The sequence below is a fragment of the Heteronotia binoei genome, chromosome 9 (assembly GCF_032191835.1).
Source record: "Heteronotia binoei isolate CCM8104 ecotype False Entrance Well chromosome 9, APGP_CSIRO_Hbin_v1, whole genome shotgun sequence".
NCBI classification, from domain to species: domain Eukaryota; kingdom Metazoa; phylum Chordata; class Lepidosauria; order Squamata; family Gekkonidae; genus Heteronotia; species Heteronotia binoei.
Window position 1 is genome coordinate 6223710 of NC_083231.1, and position 17875 is coordinate 6241584.

The following is a 17875-nucleotide window of genomic DNA, read 5'->3' on the forward strand; positions in this document are numbered from 1 at the left end:
AACCCTACCTGGAAGAAAGGCTCCATCCCCAAATATCCAGGAGTTTCCCAACCTGGAGCTGGCAATTCTACCTCTGCACCACCCACTGATGGCCGGGGAAGATGTGGCAACTCTAGAGTATCCCCATCCCTTTCCTGACACTTTTCTGGGAAGCCAAGGCCTGCCCCTTTGCCGGGACCACATCTGCCCCATCCCAACTGGTTTTCAGAATGCCTGTTCCCTGCGCTGTGACGGTGGGGGGGGGGGAACAGCTTTAAATGTTTCTGCCACCCCTTCTTTATGGCATTTTTAAGCACAAGGTAGAAGGACTGCTTTATGAAACTATTCTCCTGGCATACACCATGTTCATTTGAGTAGATGACAAGAGAGCCAGTTTGCTGTAGTGGTTAAGAGCACAGACACTTACCTGGGAGAACCGAGTTAAGAGTCCCCAGTGTTCCCTCTAAGCTGAGTTAGTGTGAGCTAGCGCACAGCCTTTTAGCCTCCAGCTCACACATTTTTGTCTTAGCTCAGGAAGGATGACCCCAGAGCACGCTAATTCGTGCAGGAGCTCCCAACTGTAATGCCAGCAGTTCACAAAGCAGAATTTTCGCTCACAAGATTCTGCAGCTTAGAGGGAACATTGAGATTCTCCACTCCTCCACATGCACCTGCTGGTATGACCTTGGGTCAGTCAAAGTCCTTGAAAAAGCCATTCTCTCAAGAATGGCTCTCAAAAGAGTTCTCTCAGCCCCACCTACCTCACAGGTGTCCGTTGTGGGGAAAGGAGAGGAAGGAGATTGTAAGCCGCTCTGAGTGAAGGGCAGAATATAAAACCAGTCTCCTCCTTCTCCTCTTCCTTCTTCTTCTTCCACATGTGGTGTTTTAGGTGTAGACCTGTCAGCCTTTTTTCCTTATGCAGGTTAAAGCAAAACAACTGCACTAGGGAGAACTGCCCATGTAAAACACTGCTTTGATTTTTGATTTTAGGCATCAGGGATATGGAACAGATTTAGCTGGTTTCTGTCTGGGCAGTCCACTGGACCATCTTGCTAAGACTTCTCTCCTCTGGCCGGCAGGGCCTCTCAAGCAGAGAAAGGGCTTCACTGCACCAGTGCCCAGGATCCTTTGACTGGAGATGCCAGAGACTGAACCTGCGGCTATCAGCTTGCGAGGTGTGGGCTCGAAACCTGATCCCCAAGTGACTTCACAGCCAGCGTCATTAGGTATGTCTTCTGCAACTGTACAGAAATTGCTCTTTAAACTATTCACATGTGCTGGCTACATGTGCTGATTTCCAGCTGGGAAAAAGCTGGACATTTTGGAGGTGTCGCTTGGGGAAGGGCAGGGTTGGGGGTTGGGAGGGACTTCGGGAGGGTATCATTCCGTAGACTCCCCCCTGCCCCCCACAAGCAGTCATTTGCTCCAGGGGAACTGACCTTGGTTGCCTGGAGATCAACACTAAAAGCCAGAGATCTCCGGGTGCCACCTGGAGGTTGGCAAGCATGTGTGAACAATCTATACTGAAGCTTTTTCTTTCTGAGTAAAAAATGGGAATTTATTTCCCAGGAACTGAGATTCTTCACCACAATTTAATTCTGGTTAAGAATCCCAGTTACCAGCAAAGAAATTAACCCTCCTTTGTTAAGGTGCCGACAATCTGACATCATGGCTGCTTGGAGTTAATGGAAGTTTCACATCTTCAGCCTCTGCTCCCCATGGGATAGAAGAGTGGGGAGAAAGCACATGGGGCTGCCCGCTCACCAGGTTCAGCCCTGAGTTGGGAAATACCTGGAGATTTGGGGGGGGTGAAGCCTGAGAAGGGTGGGCTTTGGGGAGGGGAGGGGCCTCAGCAGCATATGATGCCATGCAGCCCCCCCTCAGGGCTGGCCCCTAGACCCTTTGGCAACCTAGGCGAACTCCTTGCGCCCCCTGCCTTCTCTGGGGTTGCTGCAGCCAGATGGGCCCATAGGATAGAATGGAGAGTTCCGGCTGCTGCTGTGGTGTGACCTCAGAGGAGGGGTTAAAGTTTAAAACCCCTTCTGTAGCAGAGGGCAGCCTAATCCCTCCATTCTATCCTACGGGCCCATAGGATAGAATGGAGGGGGCCACAGCGACCCCAGAGAAGGGGTTGCCCAGCAGTGGCTGCCTCTCAGAGTCTCCCAAGAGGCATGGGGGGGGGGAATCCTCTCCCTGCATCTGCACCGCAGGGATGCCAAAGCAGAGAGAAAGCCTTCACCATCTGTGCCTCTCAGGAGACTCCCAAGAGGAGTGCAGGGGGGAAGATACTCTCCCTGCTTTTGAATTCCAGGAGAGCAAAAGCAGGGAGAAAGCCCCCACCGCCACAGAGAGCCGCAGGGGGACTCGGAGAGGCAGACACTGGGCAGCTACTTCTCTGAGTCAGCCATTTCCTGCAAGTGAAATGATCTGGAGATCCGTTGTAATAGCAGGAGATCTCCAGGTGCTGCCTGGCAGCTGGCAACCCTAAGACCCCAAGCAGACTCCAGATCATTCACGACATCTGAATAGAGCCAAAACGGTTGCAAGAAACTGCAAAGAGTCCTGATCCACCTGGAGCTTTGATGCTTATCACACAAGGGGTTGTTTGGTAGGGAGGGACAGTGGCTCAGTGGTAGAGCATCTGCTTGGTAAGCAGAAGGTCCCGGGTTCAATCCCCGGCATCTCCAAAAAAGGGTCCAGGCAAATAGGTGTGAAAAACCTCCGCTTGAGACCCTGGAGAGCCGCTGCCAGTCTGAGAAGACAATACTGACTTTGATGGACCCAGGGTCTGATTCAGTAGAAGGCAGCTTCATATGTTCATAGGGTCACACACAGCTCACAGCAACCAAAGAGTAAAGAACAGCAAGAGTAAAAGACATGAAAGCATTTTCCCAGCAGCAACTACAAAGCAAGCCAGCTTCGAGCTTCTGGTTTGTGCAGAATCTTGCTTTGTGTTTTAAGCCAGAGAATGACTTTGGGGGTAGTTCAGCCAAACAATACATCAGAGAGGTGTGATTCTGGGGCATCGATCCCTGAAGCGTCTCTCTGGCTTGAATTAACAATGAACTACAAAGAGTTCTACTCTAGGGTAAAAGGCTGCCACGCCATCCGGTTCAAACCTACCTTGACACTTGCCTCAACTCGTATTACTTCTGAGTAAGCATGCATCATATTGTGCTGTGTAAGTGTTAGGATTCTGATCTAAGTCTAAAGCTATCAATACAATGTACCATGTGTCCTCATAAAACTAATGTACAAAACTTTGTTAGGGTTTGTAGAATCTTTTGGGATCAAGTGCCGTGTTCTACTGGAGAAAGTTTTCCTTCCAGATGTTTCGTTCTCAGCTGCGGAGAACATCCTCAGTGGCGTTGCAGCCGGAGCAGGCGCTCAGACCTTCTTGGCTGCTGTGCTTCTTGGCTCAATGCACAGCAGCCAAGAAGGTCTGACTGCCTGCTCCGGCTGCAACGCCACTGAGGATGTTCTCCGCAGCTGAGAACGAAACATCTGGAAGGAAAACTTTCTCCAGTAGAACACGGCACTTGATCCCAAAAGATTCTACAAACCCTAATGATGTTACCAGCCGTGAAAACCTGAAATCTTTGATACAAAACTTTGGTTAAACAATGTGCACAGATTTGGTATAATGTCTATAATGTACATGTGGATTACAATCTGATCGTAAAGCTTGAATGAAACACACTGGAATACCTTGTTTGCACATCTCTGTTGTTCTTTTTCCCCAGTGCCCAGGATGTTTCTGCTGTTGTATGTCACCACCTTTGCTTTCTATACCAGTGGCCAAGCTCTTCACAGCCAGGTTAAAGGGGAAACCTATTCTTCAAGATACATTTGTAGCATTCCAGGATCGCCGGGCCCTGCCGGCCCCGTTGGTGTCAATGGAGCACCTGGGCCCCATGGCCGGATTGGGATTCCTGGACGGGATGGCAGAGACGGCCGGAAGGGAGAAAAGGGTGAGAAGGGAAATGCAGGTACTGAATATTCTTTCCTTTAAAAAGAAAAAAAAAAAAGCAAACCACAACATCTGTTTCCAAATTCTACCTTCCACCTCTCTCATCCGTGGCTGGCAGAGAGCTGTACCTGAGTTCTGCAGTTACAGTGATGTAGCAGGTCACAGATGGAGCTACAGGTGAGGAAAGGGCTGTTTCAAGTCTTGCTAGGTAGGCTGAGAAAACCTACGTAATCTTTATCTCAAACCTCATTGGCAACACTGGCGTAATATCAGCCTTCCTTAAAGGATCGTTGTAACACTGATGCAACAGTACTGTCTATGAACACTTTAAAATGTGCTAAGTACTAATATATATTACAGATTATAATTGTGACACCCCCTAGAGAGTTTGAGCCAACTGCGGGACCAGACAGGTATAGAATGAGACATTAAAAGTACAAGGAAGGAAAGGAGTTCATAGTAAACTGGAATTCAGAGAGTCATAGAGTTGGAAAGGACCTCCAGGGTCATCTAGTCCAATCCCCTGCACAATGCAGGAAATTCACAAATACCTCCGCCCCCACACACATACATCCCCAGTGACCCCTGCAGGCTCCATGCCCAGAAGATGGCAAAACCCCTCCAGGGGTGCAGTCACACGTACCATTAAAAGCGTATGTGTAGCGCTCAAATCTGAACTGCTGAATATTGAATCGATGCAGGGCAGTTCAGACAAGCATCCAAGAATGCGATTCATTCTGTTGTGTGCGATCAGACATCCTATACTATCACGCTCCTTTCTTGGAGCATGCGTAATCAGATGGTGATTTCTGGGAGGGGACGGGGTCCATTGAACATGCGCCCAACTGTTTGGAGCTGGGAAATCAAAACTTTCTTCAGAGGCAGGGGGGAAGGGCAAAAGTTTCCAGAATTAACGTTGCCGATCCAAACCACGGAACTGCCAGGAATTATTTTCCTAGAAATTGGCAGTGACAATGATATCTTGAAATCCTCCACATTGAAAAAAAGGAATTTTTTCCTGTTCTGAATACTGGGATAACGTCCCCCCCCCCTCCGATCCTGTGTTGATTGGAGAAGCAGAAGCGTCACCTCAGATTCCCGGATGATCTGGCAATGCACATGTCTGCTGGGTCTTTCTTTAAAAAAAAAGGTGAGAGGCAGTATCGCGCTTGAGCTGTCCAAACAACAAAAAGCCGATCTTGTGCCGCTGTTTTGAAAAAGGGCCGGACTTTATGTACTGTCAAATTAATGTGCCATTCATGTGTAGCAAGCCTGGATGAGCCCGGATGACGATCGATTGCCAGATGTGCATGTCTGAACGAACACATTTAATCCGTCAGCCAGACAGAGCTGTGTCATCACTAATGGTACGTGTGACCGCACCCCAGGATCCCAGGCCAAACTGGCCTGGAGAAAAATTGCGTCCTGTCCCCAAAGCGGCGAGCAGCATTTCCCTGGCCATGTAAGAAAAAGCCAAAAGAACTCAGCACTGATACAACCCTTCCTGCCCTCCTTCTCATCATATGCCTAATTCACAGAATCTGCATTGCTGTCAGATGGCCATCTTGCCTCTGCTTGAAAACCTCCAAAGAAGGAGAGCCCACCACCTCCCAAGAAAGCCTGTTCCACTTAGGAATTGCTCTATCAGTCAGGAAGTTCTTGCTAATGTTTAGCCAGAAACTCTTTTGATTTAATTTCAACCCACTGGTTCTGGTCCTACCTTCCAGGGCCACAGAAGGCAATTCTGCACCATCCTCTATATGACAGTCCTTCAAATACTTGAAGATGGTGATCATATCACCTCTCAGCCGCCTCCTCTCCAGGCTAAACATCCCCAGCTCCTTCAACTTTTCCTCATAGGACTTGGTCTCCAGACCCCTCACCATCTTCGTCTCCCTCCTCTGGACCCGTTCCAGCTTGTCTATATCCTTCTTAAACTGTGGAGCCCAAAAGTGAACACAATATTCTAGGTGAGGTCTAACCAGAGCAGAGTAAAGCAATACCATTGCTTCACGCAATATGGGTCAGAAGATGAGGGAACTAGGAGCACAGGTTGTGTTCAATTCATTACATAGAAAATCTAGGATGGTTTGTTTAGCTAACAGATGGAGTATGATTCTATATCATTTAACAAGATGTCTCCCCAAAACATTCAAGTTCTTGTGTTAAAAATAATGGGAAGAAAACAAAAAAAGCAAACCCATTTTCTTAGAGAAAGAAAGCAAACACATCTATATTCATTTCCCAAGAGTGGAATTCAGTTTTTTGCTCTGTACATCTGAGATGAAATAATGTTTTGTTCAAATCACTAATCAAATCTGAGTATTCCGCTTCCTTGACAAATATCCAGCATGGAAGGCCCACCCATTGAGAATAAGCCACAAATGTTTTTAACTACATTTCACTCAATTTCACTTTATTGTGCTTAATTTTGTTAGAGTATTATTGGGAGGTTGTAATGGACTTGGCTCAACTTTGTCGCATGGAACTCCGTCACTCAGCAAATAATGTATTAAAATTACCAGCTTGCAGGACAAAATTAATATAATGCATATGAATATAATGGTTGGCCCCTGTCCCAAAATGCTGGGGAAAGAGCTCAGGGACTCTCAGATGTTTCTCTGTCCCTCCACCACTTTCACCATCCTGTACTCTCTCAAGACTGTTTCTCATTAGGAGCCTCCCAAGAGACCCCCTCCCCATATGATCTGATGTGTGTAGCTGGCTCTTCTCCTGCCATCTCATTATCTCCACATTTCTGTCACATGTTCACCCCACCCTTTCTCCTGGGAACTGAGGGCTCCATGCGTGGTTCTTTGCTCCTCCATTTTATCCTCTCAGCAACCTATGAAGGAAGTCAGGTTAAGTGCCACCAGTCCAAAGTCTCCCAGCCAGCTTCATTGATTGGAACCTGGATCACTCTGTTTCTAACACCGCACACTTGTGCCTCTTTCCCATGCTTTCTTTTCCACCTCATCGGGATAAAAGCAGTAGACAAGAGCACCTTTAAGACCAACTAAGTTTCATTCAGAATGTAAGCTTTCGTATGCTCTAATCAGACAAAAATGGAATGGCAAGCAGTTCTTAATATAAAGTGCTGCTTGCCATTCCATTTTTGTCTGATTAGGGCCGCGGTCACACTCACCATTAAATCCATCCCTAACCCGTCGCTATTATACCCCGCAGCTTTTTTACATCGAATTTCCTGATCAGACATCCCTCCATCCTTCAGTTCTAAGCAGCGTTGTTCCCGTCGCGGGTTGATCAGAGGTCTCAACCGGACCTCATTTTTTGAGATGGCATTCCACACTCGCGCAAGCGCAGTACGTGGGATATTGTGCTTGGCTTTTTTTTTTTAAGGTGCCAGAAAAGGTGGGCAATCTGCCCCCCCCCCCATTTAAACACCCAGAAAGGAAGGGGAAGCCCAGGAGCTCTCTTTGCTGTCTCTCCGCCTGGTGGGGAGACAGCAAAGGTGGGTGATCTTCCTCCCCCCCCCATTTAAACACCCCAACGTGTTGTTTAAATGGGGGGGGGGGAGCACGGCACCTCTCTTTGCTGTCTCTCCGCTTGGCGGGGAGACAGCAAAGGTGAGGGATCTTCCTCCCCCCCATTTAAACACCCCACCGTGGTGTTTAAATGGGGGGGGCACAGCAACTCTCTTTGCTGTCTCTCCACCTGGCGGGGAGATGGCAAAGGTGGGTCATCTTCCTCCCATCCCCATTTAAACACCCCGCCATGGTGTTTAAATGGGGGGGAGCACAGTAACTCTTTTTGCTGTCTCTCTGCCTGGCGGGGATCTGCCTCCCCCCCCCCCCATTTAGGAAAGGTCCCTTGTGCAAGCACCAGTCGTTTTCAACTCTGGGGTGACGTTGCTTTCACAAAGTTTTCATGGCAGACCTTTTACGGGGTGGTTTGCCATTGCCTTCCCCAGTCATCTATACTCCCCCCCCCCCAGCAAGCTGGGTGCATATTTTACCGACCTCGGAAGGTTGGAAGGCTGAGTCAACAATTGCTGGCGGAATGATATCATTTGGAGTGGGCTCTCGCAGGGATGCGGATGTGCGCTTGCGACGTGTCGGCTACAATGGAGCGTTCAAACATAGAAAGTACGCGCGGGAGTCGTCAGAAGCATTCTTATTCCAGATTTAATGTACTATCAAAAAAGTCCGCATCTCAGTCGTGGCAGTTCGGGACACGAATGAGCCAACGACCATTGCCAGATGCTGATGTTTGGACAACCGCATAAAATCCGACATGCATCTGGCTTTCATCCATGCCCATCTCATCAGTTTATGTGCGTCTGACCTCGGCCTAGAGCATACAAAAGCTTCCATTCTGAATAAAACTTAGTTGGTCTTAAAGGTGCTCCTGTCTACTGCTTTTTTCCTATTGCTTCAGAACAACACAGCTGCCCACTTGGATCTTCCTCATTGGGATGTTGCATTGAGGCTCCTTAAAATGAAGGTTTGGCACCGAAACTTTGTCTCCATGACCTTTCCCCCTCAACCCTTCAAGACCCTGCTCTGTCCAGCAAGCCTCTTCTCACACAGCAGACCTCTGCAAGGGTGAAAAGGTGGCAAGGAAGCTGCTGTAGGGTTGCCAGGTCTGGGTTGGGAAATACCTCGAGATTTGGGGTTTGGAGCCTGGGGTGGGTGGGGAAGGGAGAGGAGGGAACTCAGCAAGGACCCATGCCCTGGACTCCAGCCTCCAAGCAGCCCTTCTCACCAGAAGAATGATCTGACTCATCTGAAGATAAATTGTAATAGTGGGGAATCTCTAAATGCCACCTATCAATCAATCCATCAATCAATCACCTTTTATTTGTATCCCGCCCTCCCCGCCGAAGCAGGCTCAGGGCGGCTAACAACAAGAATTCAATATACATTATACAATGGAACATTTTAACTACAATTAATTGAAATCAATTAAAATTCTAAAAACAGTAAAATTAATATTTTTGTGCTATTACCTAGATGGCAAACTTTACTTAGCCGTTCTAATCAGCGAAGGCCATTCGAAACAAGATGGTCTTGCAGGCCCTGCGGAACTGTTCAAAGTCCCGCAGGGCCCGCATTTCTTCTGGAAGTTGATTCCATAATTGTGGAGCCATAACAAAGAAAGCCCGAGTGCGGGTACTTTGGAGTTTTACCTCTTTTGGCCCGGGGATAGTCAGCAGGTTCTTCCCTGCTGACCTCAGTGCTCTCTGGGGTTCGTGCAGGGAGAGACGGTCCCTAAGGTAGGCAGGTCCTCGGCCATATAGGGCTTTAAAGGTAATGACCAGCATTTTGTAACGAATCCGGTAAGTGACTGGTAGCCAGTGCAGTTCACGCAGCCCCGGCTGTATGTGCTCCCGCTTTGGGAGCCCCAGCAGCAATCTTGCAGCCGCCTAGAGGTTGGCAACCCTAAACTGGTTGCAAGTAGTATATATTCCCTGACAGGGTCTCCAGAATTCTTTTTGCTTCTCCGACCTACACCCATAAACCAATTGCCAGGTAGTTTCAAACATTTGTTTTCTTAATGACCACATTTATAGACCACCTTTGTGCCAAGACACTCCAAGACTTTCAGTCTTTTCCTGAAGAGGGGGGAAAGTGGGGAGAGGAAAATATGTAAATTCAGTTGCCAGCTCTTTAAAGCTGATCAGGTAGGGGGGATGATGCTGTAAGCTGGAAATGTAGGTTTGCCTACATGCAAGCGATATCACAAGCAACACAATGTTAGTTGTGTTTCTGGATTTATTACCATAGATACCTGATAGCATCTTCCAGATCATTAAAGTGTCAGACTCTGTTCATTGATACTATTGCTGAATGCTGACTACTAACCAGATTGATTAACTCACATATATGCTCACTAACCTGTGCTAGTAGAATAGGAGAGGGGGGGCCAAGTAGGGAATAGCCAAAGAGTAGCTTCCCAGGGACATCAAAGGTTGTTAGGCATTCTTTGAAGTGGAGAATGCCCAGCAGATTCTCACCTCCTCCCTAGAGGCGGCAAGGACATTGCCGCCGGGAAATGTAACCACCAACTGTAGAAGATAAGGGGGAGCCGTGTGAAAAGTCTCACATGCAAAAGCAGCCTTTGTTTTGGGAATTGGGGGGTAGTTGTAATTGCTTTGATGTAGAATGTTAAATACCAATGACCCGAACTGCTCGCCATCAGTTCCAATGCCTATCATGCTGAAGTAACTTTGGAGTATACAATAAATGCAACTTTGTTTCAAATAATCAAGCTTGCTTATTTTGGGAGCTTCAATGAACCTTCGCTGACATAAAGGACCTTCTGGAACCTCCTGGGGGGTAGAACTGCCAGCCCGCATGAGGGGCCTGAGGAAGTCCCAGAATGGCAACTGGTCTCCAGATGGCAGAGATCAGTCCCCCTGGAGAATGGCTGCCTTGGGGGGGGGGGCTCTCTGGCATTATAATCCGCTGAGGCAACTTCTCCTCCCCAAATCCCACCCTCCCCAGGTTCCACCCCCAAATCGCCAGGAATTTCTCAACCCAGAACTGTCAACTCTAAGGCAAATACCAGGGAGCCCCAGCAAGGACTTGTTATCACTACCTCGTAAGCCAGGTTAAGAACATAAGAGAAGCCATGTTAGATCAGATGCTGTAAGCTGGAAATGTAGGCCAATGGCCCATCCAGTCCAACACTCTGTGTCACATAAGAACATAAGAGAAGCCTTGTTGGATCAGGCCAGTGGCCCATCCAGTCCAACACTCTGCATCACATAAGAGAAGCCATGTTGGATCAGGCCAATGGCCCATGCAGTGCAACACTCTGTGTCGCATAAGAACATAGGAGAAGCCATGTTGGATCAGGCCAATGGCCCATCCAGTCCAACACTGTGTGTCACATAAGAACATAAGAGAAGCCATGTTGGATCAGGCCAATGGCCCATCCAATCCAACACTCTGTGTCACATAAGAACATAAGAGAAGCCATGTTGGATCAGGCCAGTGGCCCATCCAGTCCAACACTGTGTGTCACATAAGAGAAGCCCTGTTGGATCAGGCCAATGGCCCATCCAGTCCAACACGCTGTGTCACATAAGAACATAAGAGAAGCCATGTTGGATCAGGCCAGTGGCCCATCCAGTCCAACACTCTGTGTCACATAAGAACATAAGAGAAGCCATGTTGGATCAGGCCAGTGGCCCATCCAGTCCAACACTGTGTCACATAAGAACATAAGAGAAGCCCTGTTGCATCAGGCCAACGGCCCATCCAGTCCAACACTCTGTGTCACATAAGAACATAAGAGAAGCCCTGTTGGATCAGGCCAATGGCCCCTCCAGTCCAACTCTCTGAGTCACACATAAGAGAAGCCATGTTTGATCAGGCCAGTGGCCCATCCAGTCCAACACTCTGTGTCACATAAGAACATAAGAGAAGCCCTGTTGCATCAGGCCAGTGGCCCATCCAGTCCAACACTCTGTGTCACACAGTGGCAAATTTTTTATATATATACACACACACTGTGGCTAATAGCCACTGATGGACCTCTGCTCCATATTTTTGTCTAAACCCCTCTTGAAGCTGGCTATGCTTGTGGCCGCCACCACCTCTTGTGGCAGTGAATTCCACATGTTAATCACCCTTTGGGTGAAGAAGGACTTCCTTTTATCCGTTTTAACCTGTCTGCTCAGCAATGTCATCGAATGCCCACGAGTTCTTGTATTGTGAGAAAGGGAGAAAAGGACTTCTTCCTCTACTTTCTCCATCCCATGCACAGGTGGGTTGGCCATCTCTACATATTTTTGGTTTGCACATGCCAGAGACCCCCCATTTGGGTTTCAACATTTTCATGGATCCACGAGCACTTACCACCTCCCTCTCCAGTACCTCCCAGTCCCCTTTTGAAGTGGGTGTTAAGCTGTGCTCCTTGCCCCATGAAGGTCTCTGACCTTATCGATCAATCAACATTTTTTACCTGCCCTGCCACTAGGACAACTAGGCACTTGCCCAGGGCACTGGCCTTCTGGGGGGCACCAGATTGGGTGCCCCCATGTGACTCAGTAACATTATCAGTGTGGTGGGGGGGGGGGTGTGCCAAAAGTTAGCCTTACCTAGAGTGCCGGACAGTCTAGGGCTGGCTCTGCTTATTACAATCAACACATCAGTCAACAGCACAGCACAGTTTACATAGAAATGTAAAATTAATATACGGGGATTAAAATTCATCACCTTATTGTGCTGTAATTAATTATACATAAAAATTATTTAAAAGTTTGGAATATCAGCTTTCTTATGGACAGAATCTGGGCATAGAATGGTCTCGTTGGACAATCTACAAGGATAGGTAGAATTTTTCAGACCTTTCTGGACACTTGGATGGAATAGGGTGAGATAAGTGGAACAGATGTCCTTATAAAATGGACAAAATAACAACACATGATCCACTGTTTGGACTGCATTCAGTTGGCAGGATCACAGATGTTAAGAATATGGACTAAGTAACTCCCTTCCAGTAGCTCTGAGGGCAAGCAGTTAAAACAGGGTAGGGTGGAAGCTCTGTAGTATTTGGGGGGGGGATTCTAAAGCATAAAGATAGTTCTCTGGCACAGAGTTTTGGCTGTGATTCCCTACCACTGGATAGAGATGTGTCCAAGGTCTATCATCTTGGAGAGCTGCATCTAAGATTCGTCGAGTATTTCTTTAGTTCCTGAGAACCTGAGATGGCAGATTGCTAAGGGGGAGAAGCTGAGCAGTTGCATTTTATTCTCAGCTGCATCCACCCTACGTGAGTGGTGGCTGTCCGCAAGAATGAAGGGGGTTAATCCAGATGTGTTAAGGCTTTGCTTAAGCCAGGAACATAGAGGTTGATCCCAATTATGAGCTTCAAGGGACATCAGCCCCAATTCTATTCTGAGAATTGCATTTGGTGCTCAACAAGGAACATCAAATATATATCTAGGGGATTTAGACTGAACTACTTCCAAGGGATGAAAGTCTTTGTACCAAAGATTTGTAAACCATAAAGGTCATGAAGTGTCACTTTACCTTTAATTATGTAGAGGATATGTGAGCCTCATTTTGAGTAGAAAAATGTCAGCTGATGCCAGTCTTCAGGCACTGTCAGAAATCTGGGTCATTCTCTTCACAAACCTGTTGACTGAAATGCTACATCTAGAAATTTGAAGATCTTCACCTGTTCTATGCCATGTCCATCAACTTTTATCTATGTTTAAGATATCTTCTGGAGAAGACTAGAATATTCGTTAGGAATGGGCACGAACCAGGAAAATTGTGGTTTGTGTTAGTTCATGGTTAATTTGATTACCCAAACTGCTGGTTCGTGGTCACTTGTGGTTTGTTTGATTTCCCTAACTGGCTCATGGTTCATTTGGTTCAAGAGCTGGTAGAACAGCCCCATTGTGAGTTTGAGATGTCAAACTCACAGAAAATCTTCAGACGGCTCTCCTCCATCAGCCCTCCAAGTTTGGCAAAGATTCGATATGGGATGTCTGTGTCAAGTCTGTCTATAACTCTGGCTCAAGCAAAGAGCATGCTGGGTAGAACCAAAGTATAACCAAATGCTGCTAGCTCATCCTCTCCTATTCCCCCCTCCCATTAGAAAACTGTTCCTGTTTTGAAATGGTAATGTGTGAAACGCCTTATCTGTGCCTTCTCAGCTCAGGCTTGGGGGAGAGGAAGGAGCCTGGGAGTATCAAGGCCAAACGGGCCTCTAATCAACATGATAATGTATTTGTAACATCTATGTGTGAATGTCCTCTGCATAATCCTCCCTCCGTAGGAATCCCTTTGAAGTATACCTTATATGCAATGTATCTACTGTATGTACTTTAGTCTTTTCAAGACCTGGCTTAGGCCACAAGTATCAGTATCAATAAAATAGAGTCTTTGTATCCACACCGACTCATCATTGAATCTGCAGACTTGACATTTTGAAATGTCCCTGTTATAGCCCCTCCCAAACAGGTGCCCCCAGGAAAGCTCAGCTCTAGCCTCCAGTCCAGTTCAGTCCCTGAAACCACAGCAAGGGACACCTTCCCAGCTAAGAAAGGTGTTTAAAAAATTGTAAAAAAAAGGAGTCATTTAACGCCTCCCCTAAATCAGCCACCTAGCAAACAACTACTGAAGTCTTTTTTCTGCAAAGTGAAAACAGCTGAGTCAGGGTATGATATTATACTAGGTATATAATCTGCTCCCGTAGAACAGAATGGGAGCCCATGGTTGGCTCCCAGAGCTGCCAGTCAAGCTATGGACAACTGTGTTGGGTGTCTCTAGGTCTCTCTACAAGTCCACCCCCATAGTTGGAATGGATTCTACAATTGAATCTTCAAGTCCACCCCCATAGTTAGGAATTGATTGAATCAGCACCAGGCTATTTGGAGAATGAGCCACAAAAAGGAAGTAAATGAACCACCATGGAAAAAATGTGGTTCGTTTTCTGGTACAGGAATGGTGCAACAAAATGAAGCAGTTTGAAACAAACCATCAACTAGCCCAGTTCGTGCTTGAACCATAGTTCATTTCTCAATTTGTGCCCATCCCTAGTCTTGGTCTTATGGAACTGTATCATTAGTTCTTCCCTCTTTGTATGGGGGTATATGTCGTATAGGGGTGTGCATTCAGTATTTACGAAGCCAAATAAATACCCCCAAAATACTGATATTTCCTAAGCCAGATTGGATACTCTGATCTGTAATATAGAGAATCCAGAAAAAAAGACGATATTATTCGGCTTGGCATGGCAATACCGAATCATTGCTTCTCCTGGCCTGTGGTTTAAATTGCAGGGCAGGAGAAGCCTAATGCATTTAAAGGGACCATCCCTTTAAATGTGTTTTGCAAGTCATGGCACAAGTGAACCGAGAAGGTTCACCCTTTAAATGCCAAGCTGACAAATTTGGCAATCCCGATTATTTTCTGAATCCCAGTATCATACTGATATTTGGGCCTTTCCGTGTGTTTGGCATATACCTGAACCAGAAAATACAGATTTATTTATTTTTTTGTGCACACCCCTAATGCTGCAGGAGCTCATAGGGTTCTTCTAAGTCCTACTTCAACATAGGACAAAATGACTATGTCATCTGTGTATAATAAGGCAGGTATTGGTCCCTTGGCTGGTAGGTGAAAATCTGGATTTGACAGAGTTTGAGCTATTGGATTGATATAAAAATTAAATAGCAGAGGGGCCAGAATATAGCCTCAATTCACTTTCCTCTTAACAGGGGCCCTGCAAGATAGATGTCACAGTCAAGATATTATTTCCATGCAACACAGAATAAGAGCAAGTAGTCTGCGATCTACTGAGAATGTCTCTAATTTAGCCCATAATCTATCCCAGATGATAAAATCAAAAGCCATTTTGTAATCTACAAAGACCACATAGAGGACAGACTTTAATCTTTGTATCATCGGTACATAGCCTATAAAGGCCAGGCCTCACAGCGTTGCCAATCATGCAGGGCCACAAGTTCTAACCAATCTTACCCTTTGATGGAAAGAAAGTCACTTGGTGTAGGCAGCAATAATAACCTACTTTCATTTTTTTAAAGGTTTAAGAGGAAAGACGGGACCAGTAGGAGCACCTGGAGATAAAGGAGACCAAGGGGAGTCTGGTAAAAAAGGGCCTCCAGGACTGGGAGGCGCGAAAGGTGATGTGGGTTCTGTGGGTCCAGCAGGCCCAAAAGGAGATAAAGGAGAACAAGGAAAACTTGGTGAGCCAGGAGTGTGTAAGTGTGGGAAAATAGTCCTGAAATCTGCCTTTTCTGTTGGGATCACCACAAGTTACCCACAGGAACAACTACCGATTATCTTCAATAAAGTCCTCTTCAACGAAGGGGGCCATTACAACCCTTCAACCGGGAAGTTCATATGTGCCATCCCTGGGATCTATTACTTCTCTTATGACATCACTTTGGCCAATAAACACCTTGCAATTGGCTTGGTTCATAATGGGAAGTTCCGGATAAAGACGTTCGATGCTAACACAGGAAATCATGATGTGGCTTCTGGGTCAACAGTGATGCACCTTCAGCCGGAGGATGAAGTGTGGCTTGAGATTTTCTACACGGATCAAAATGGCCTGTTTGCTGATCCCACATGGGCAGATAGTTTGTTCTCAGGATTCCTCTTGTATGTCGATACCGACTATCACGATGCCCTTTCAGATGACGATGAGCTGTGATAGTTGAGATGTCTTGGGAGCATCTCTAAGCGAACACAAGACAGTGAATGGGATCGGGTCTACAATGTCACCAAGACAAATCAATAAATGACTTGCTTGGGGATTTTGTTTGGGCTGCCGAGGCACCCACAGCTGAAGAGTAATTTTCAAGCATACAGTATGTTGCATTTCCGGGTCTTTTTACCAAACAGGAGATTCAGCCAACTGAAATGTATATAATTGTCCTGTAGAAAATTATAATAATATTTAAACAAAGTTATAATAATAGCATGTAGTTGTATATAAATATACTGAATGAGAATATTGTGCCATGAATAGTGTAGACTTAGTGATATTGCTAGAAGAAGTGCAGATTTATGTTAATACATTTGTACCCAGGGCTTTTTTGTAGAAAAGCCCAGCAGGAATTCATTTGCATATTAGGCCACACCCCTGATGCCAAGTCAGCCGGAATTGCGTTCCTGTGCATTCCTGCTCAAAAAAAGCCCTGTTTGGATCACAGAGTTCTCTTTTAAATAATTGTCCTCAGCTGCAATGCAGAAATGTGTGCAGGAGTTCCCCCCCGCACCACATATAGGCCTGAAACTCACGATGGTTCGCACATTACAAAGAGCTCATCTCCATTCTAAGTCCTGTTGGCTGGACAGACCTCTTGGAGTGCTGTACTTGGCACTGAACTGCCAGGCCCCATTTTGTTTGCCACCGTGGTGTTATGGGGCTTGATACCTCTTGGGTCACCAGTAGGGTGGATACTTGCAACAGGTGGGGCAGGGGCTATGACTCCACTCCCAAGGAAGCAACACACAACTGGGGGTCACAGTTCAGCCTGCACCTTTCCTAGCAACACATGGCTGCAGTTATCTCCACCCAGCCTTTGCTACAGCAATCCCTGCTTCTTCTGCCAGCCATCTTCACGAATGCTGCACTACGGCCTTTAATGCCCACCCCAGTAGTTGCCCCCTCCCCATGAGTCTCATTCCCATGTCCACTTGGGCCAGGCCAGTCCCCTGATTCCTAGGGTCATGCCCTCTCCATTGAGGGCTGCCAATGCCATTATCCATCCTCGCCCTATCATGTGCATGCAGTGCTGGCCCTAGGGGGCATGGCACCCCAGGTAGGCTTCCTGCCCAGTGCCCCCCCCACCTCATGTCCTCCCTCTGCAGTGCCGCACTCTGTCACCTGCCCCCCTGCCCTCCGAAGCGCAATGAGGCTGGGCCCTACTGGCTTCGAGGCAGCCGGCATCTGCACGTTTTTTGAAGCTTCGGGAGGTGGGCAGAGCACGGCGGAAGGGAAGGAAAGGGAGGGGGCTGGTGGTGGCTGGCAGCGGCAAGCTTCAGGGGGTGGGGGCGGGCAGAGTGCGGCAGAAGGGAAGGGCAGAGGCTGTCTGTGGCTGGCAGCGGCAGGGAAGGGGAGAGACAAACTAGGCAGTTGTCTTGGGCATCGGGAGGGGGAGAGCCCAGTTCAGTGCCCCCCTCCCGGTGCCCTAGGTAACCGCTTAGTTTGCCTAGTGGGCGAGCCAGCCCCATCTGGGATGTCCTGTTAACTCTAGTAGGGTCCCCCACTCTCCACATACTAAGGAGGAAATCTGTCCAAAGTCCCCAAGGGCTCTGCCTCAAGTGGTCCCACCCAGTCTTTCTGCCACACGTACCATGTGGAAAGTGGGTGTCAGGACCCCCCTGGTATGCAGTAAATAGGCTTCAAGTTCTTGTAAAGTTTCATTTATTTTAGAATCCAGGTAAGTACACTCAGACAGGCATTCTGGGCCAA

At 47.3% G+C, this 17875-nt stretch overlaps 1 protein-coding gene across 1 annotated transcript; it reads left to right on the top strand.

Annotated features, from left to right (window-relative positions):
* The first annotated feature begins 1102 nt into the window (after window positions 1–1102).
* C1QTNF7 (C1q and TNF related 7) lies at window positions 1103–16432 on the top strand. The gene is made up of 3 exons (XM_060246189.1): window positions 1103–1205; window positions 3723–3968; window positions 15477–16432. Exons 1-3 carry the CDS (start codon window positions 1118–1120, stop codon window positions 16106–16108), a joined length of 966 nt encoding a protein of 321 aa, XP_060102172.1. The 5' UTR covers window positions 1103–1117; the 3' UTR covers window positions 16109–16432.
* Window positions 16433–17875: the final 1443 nt, after the last annotated feature.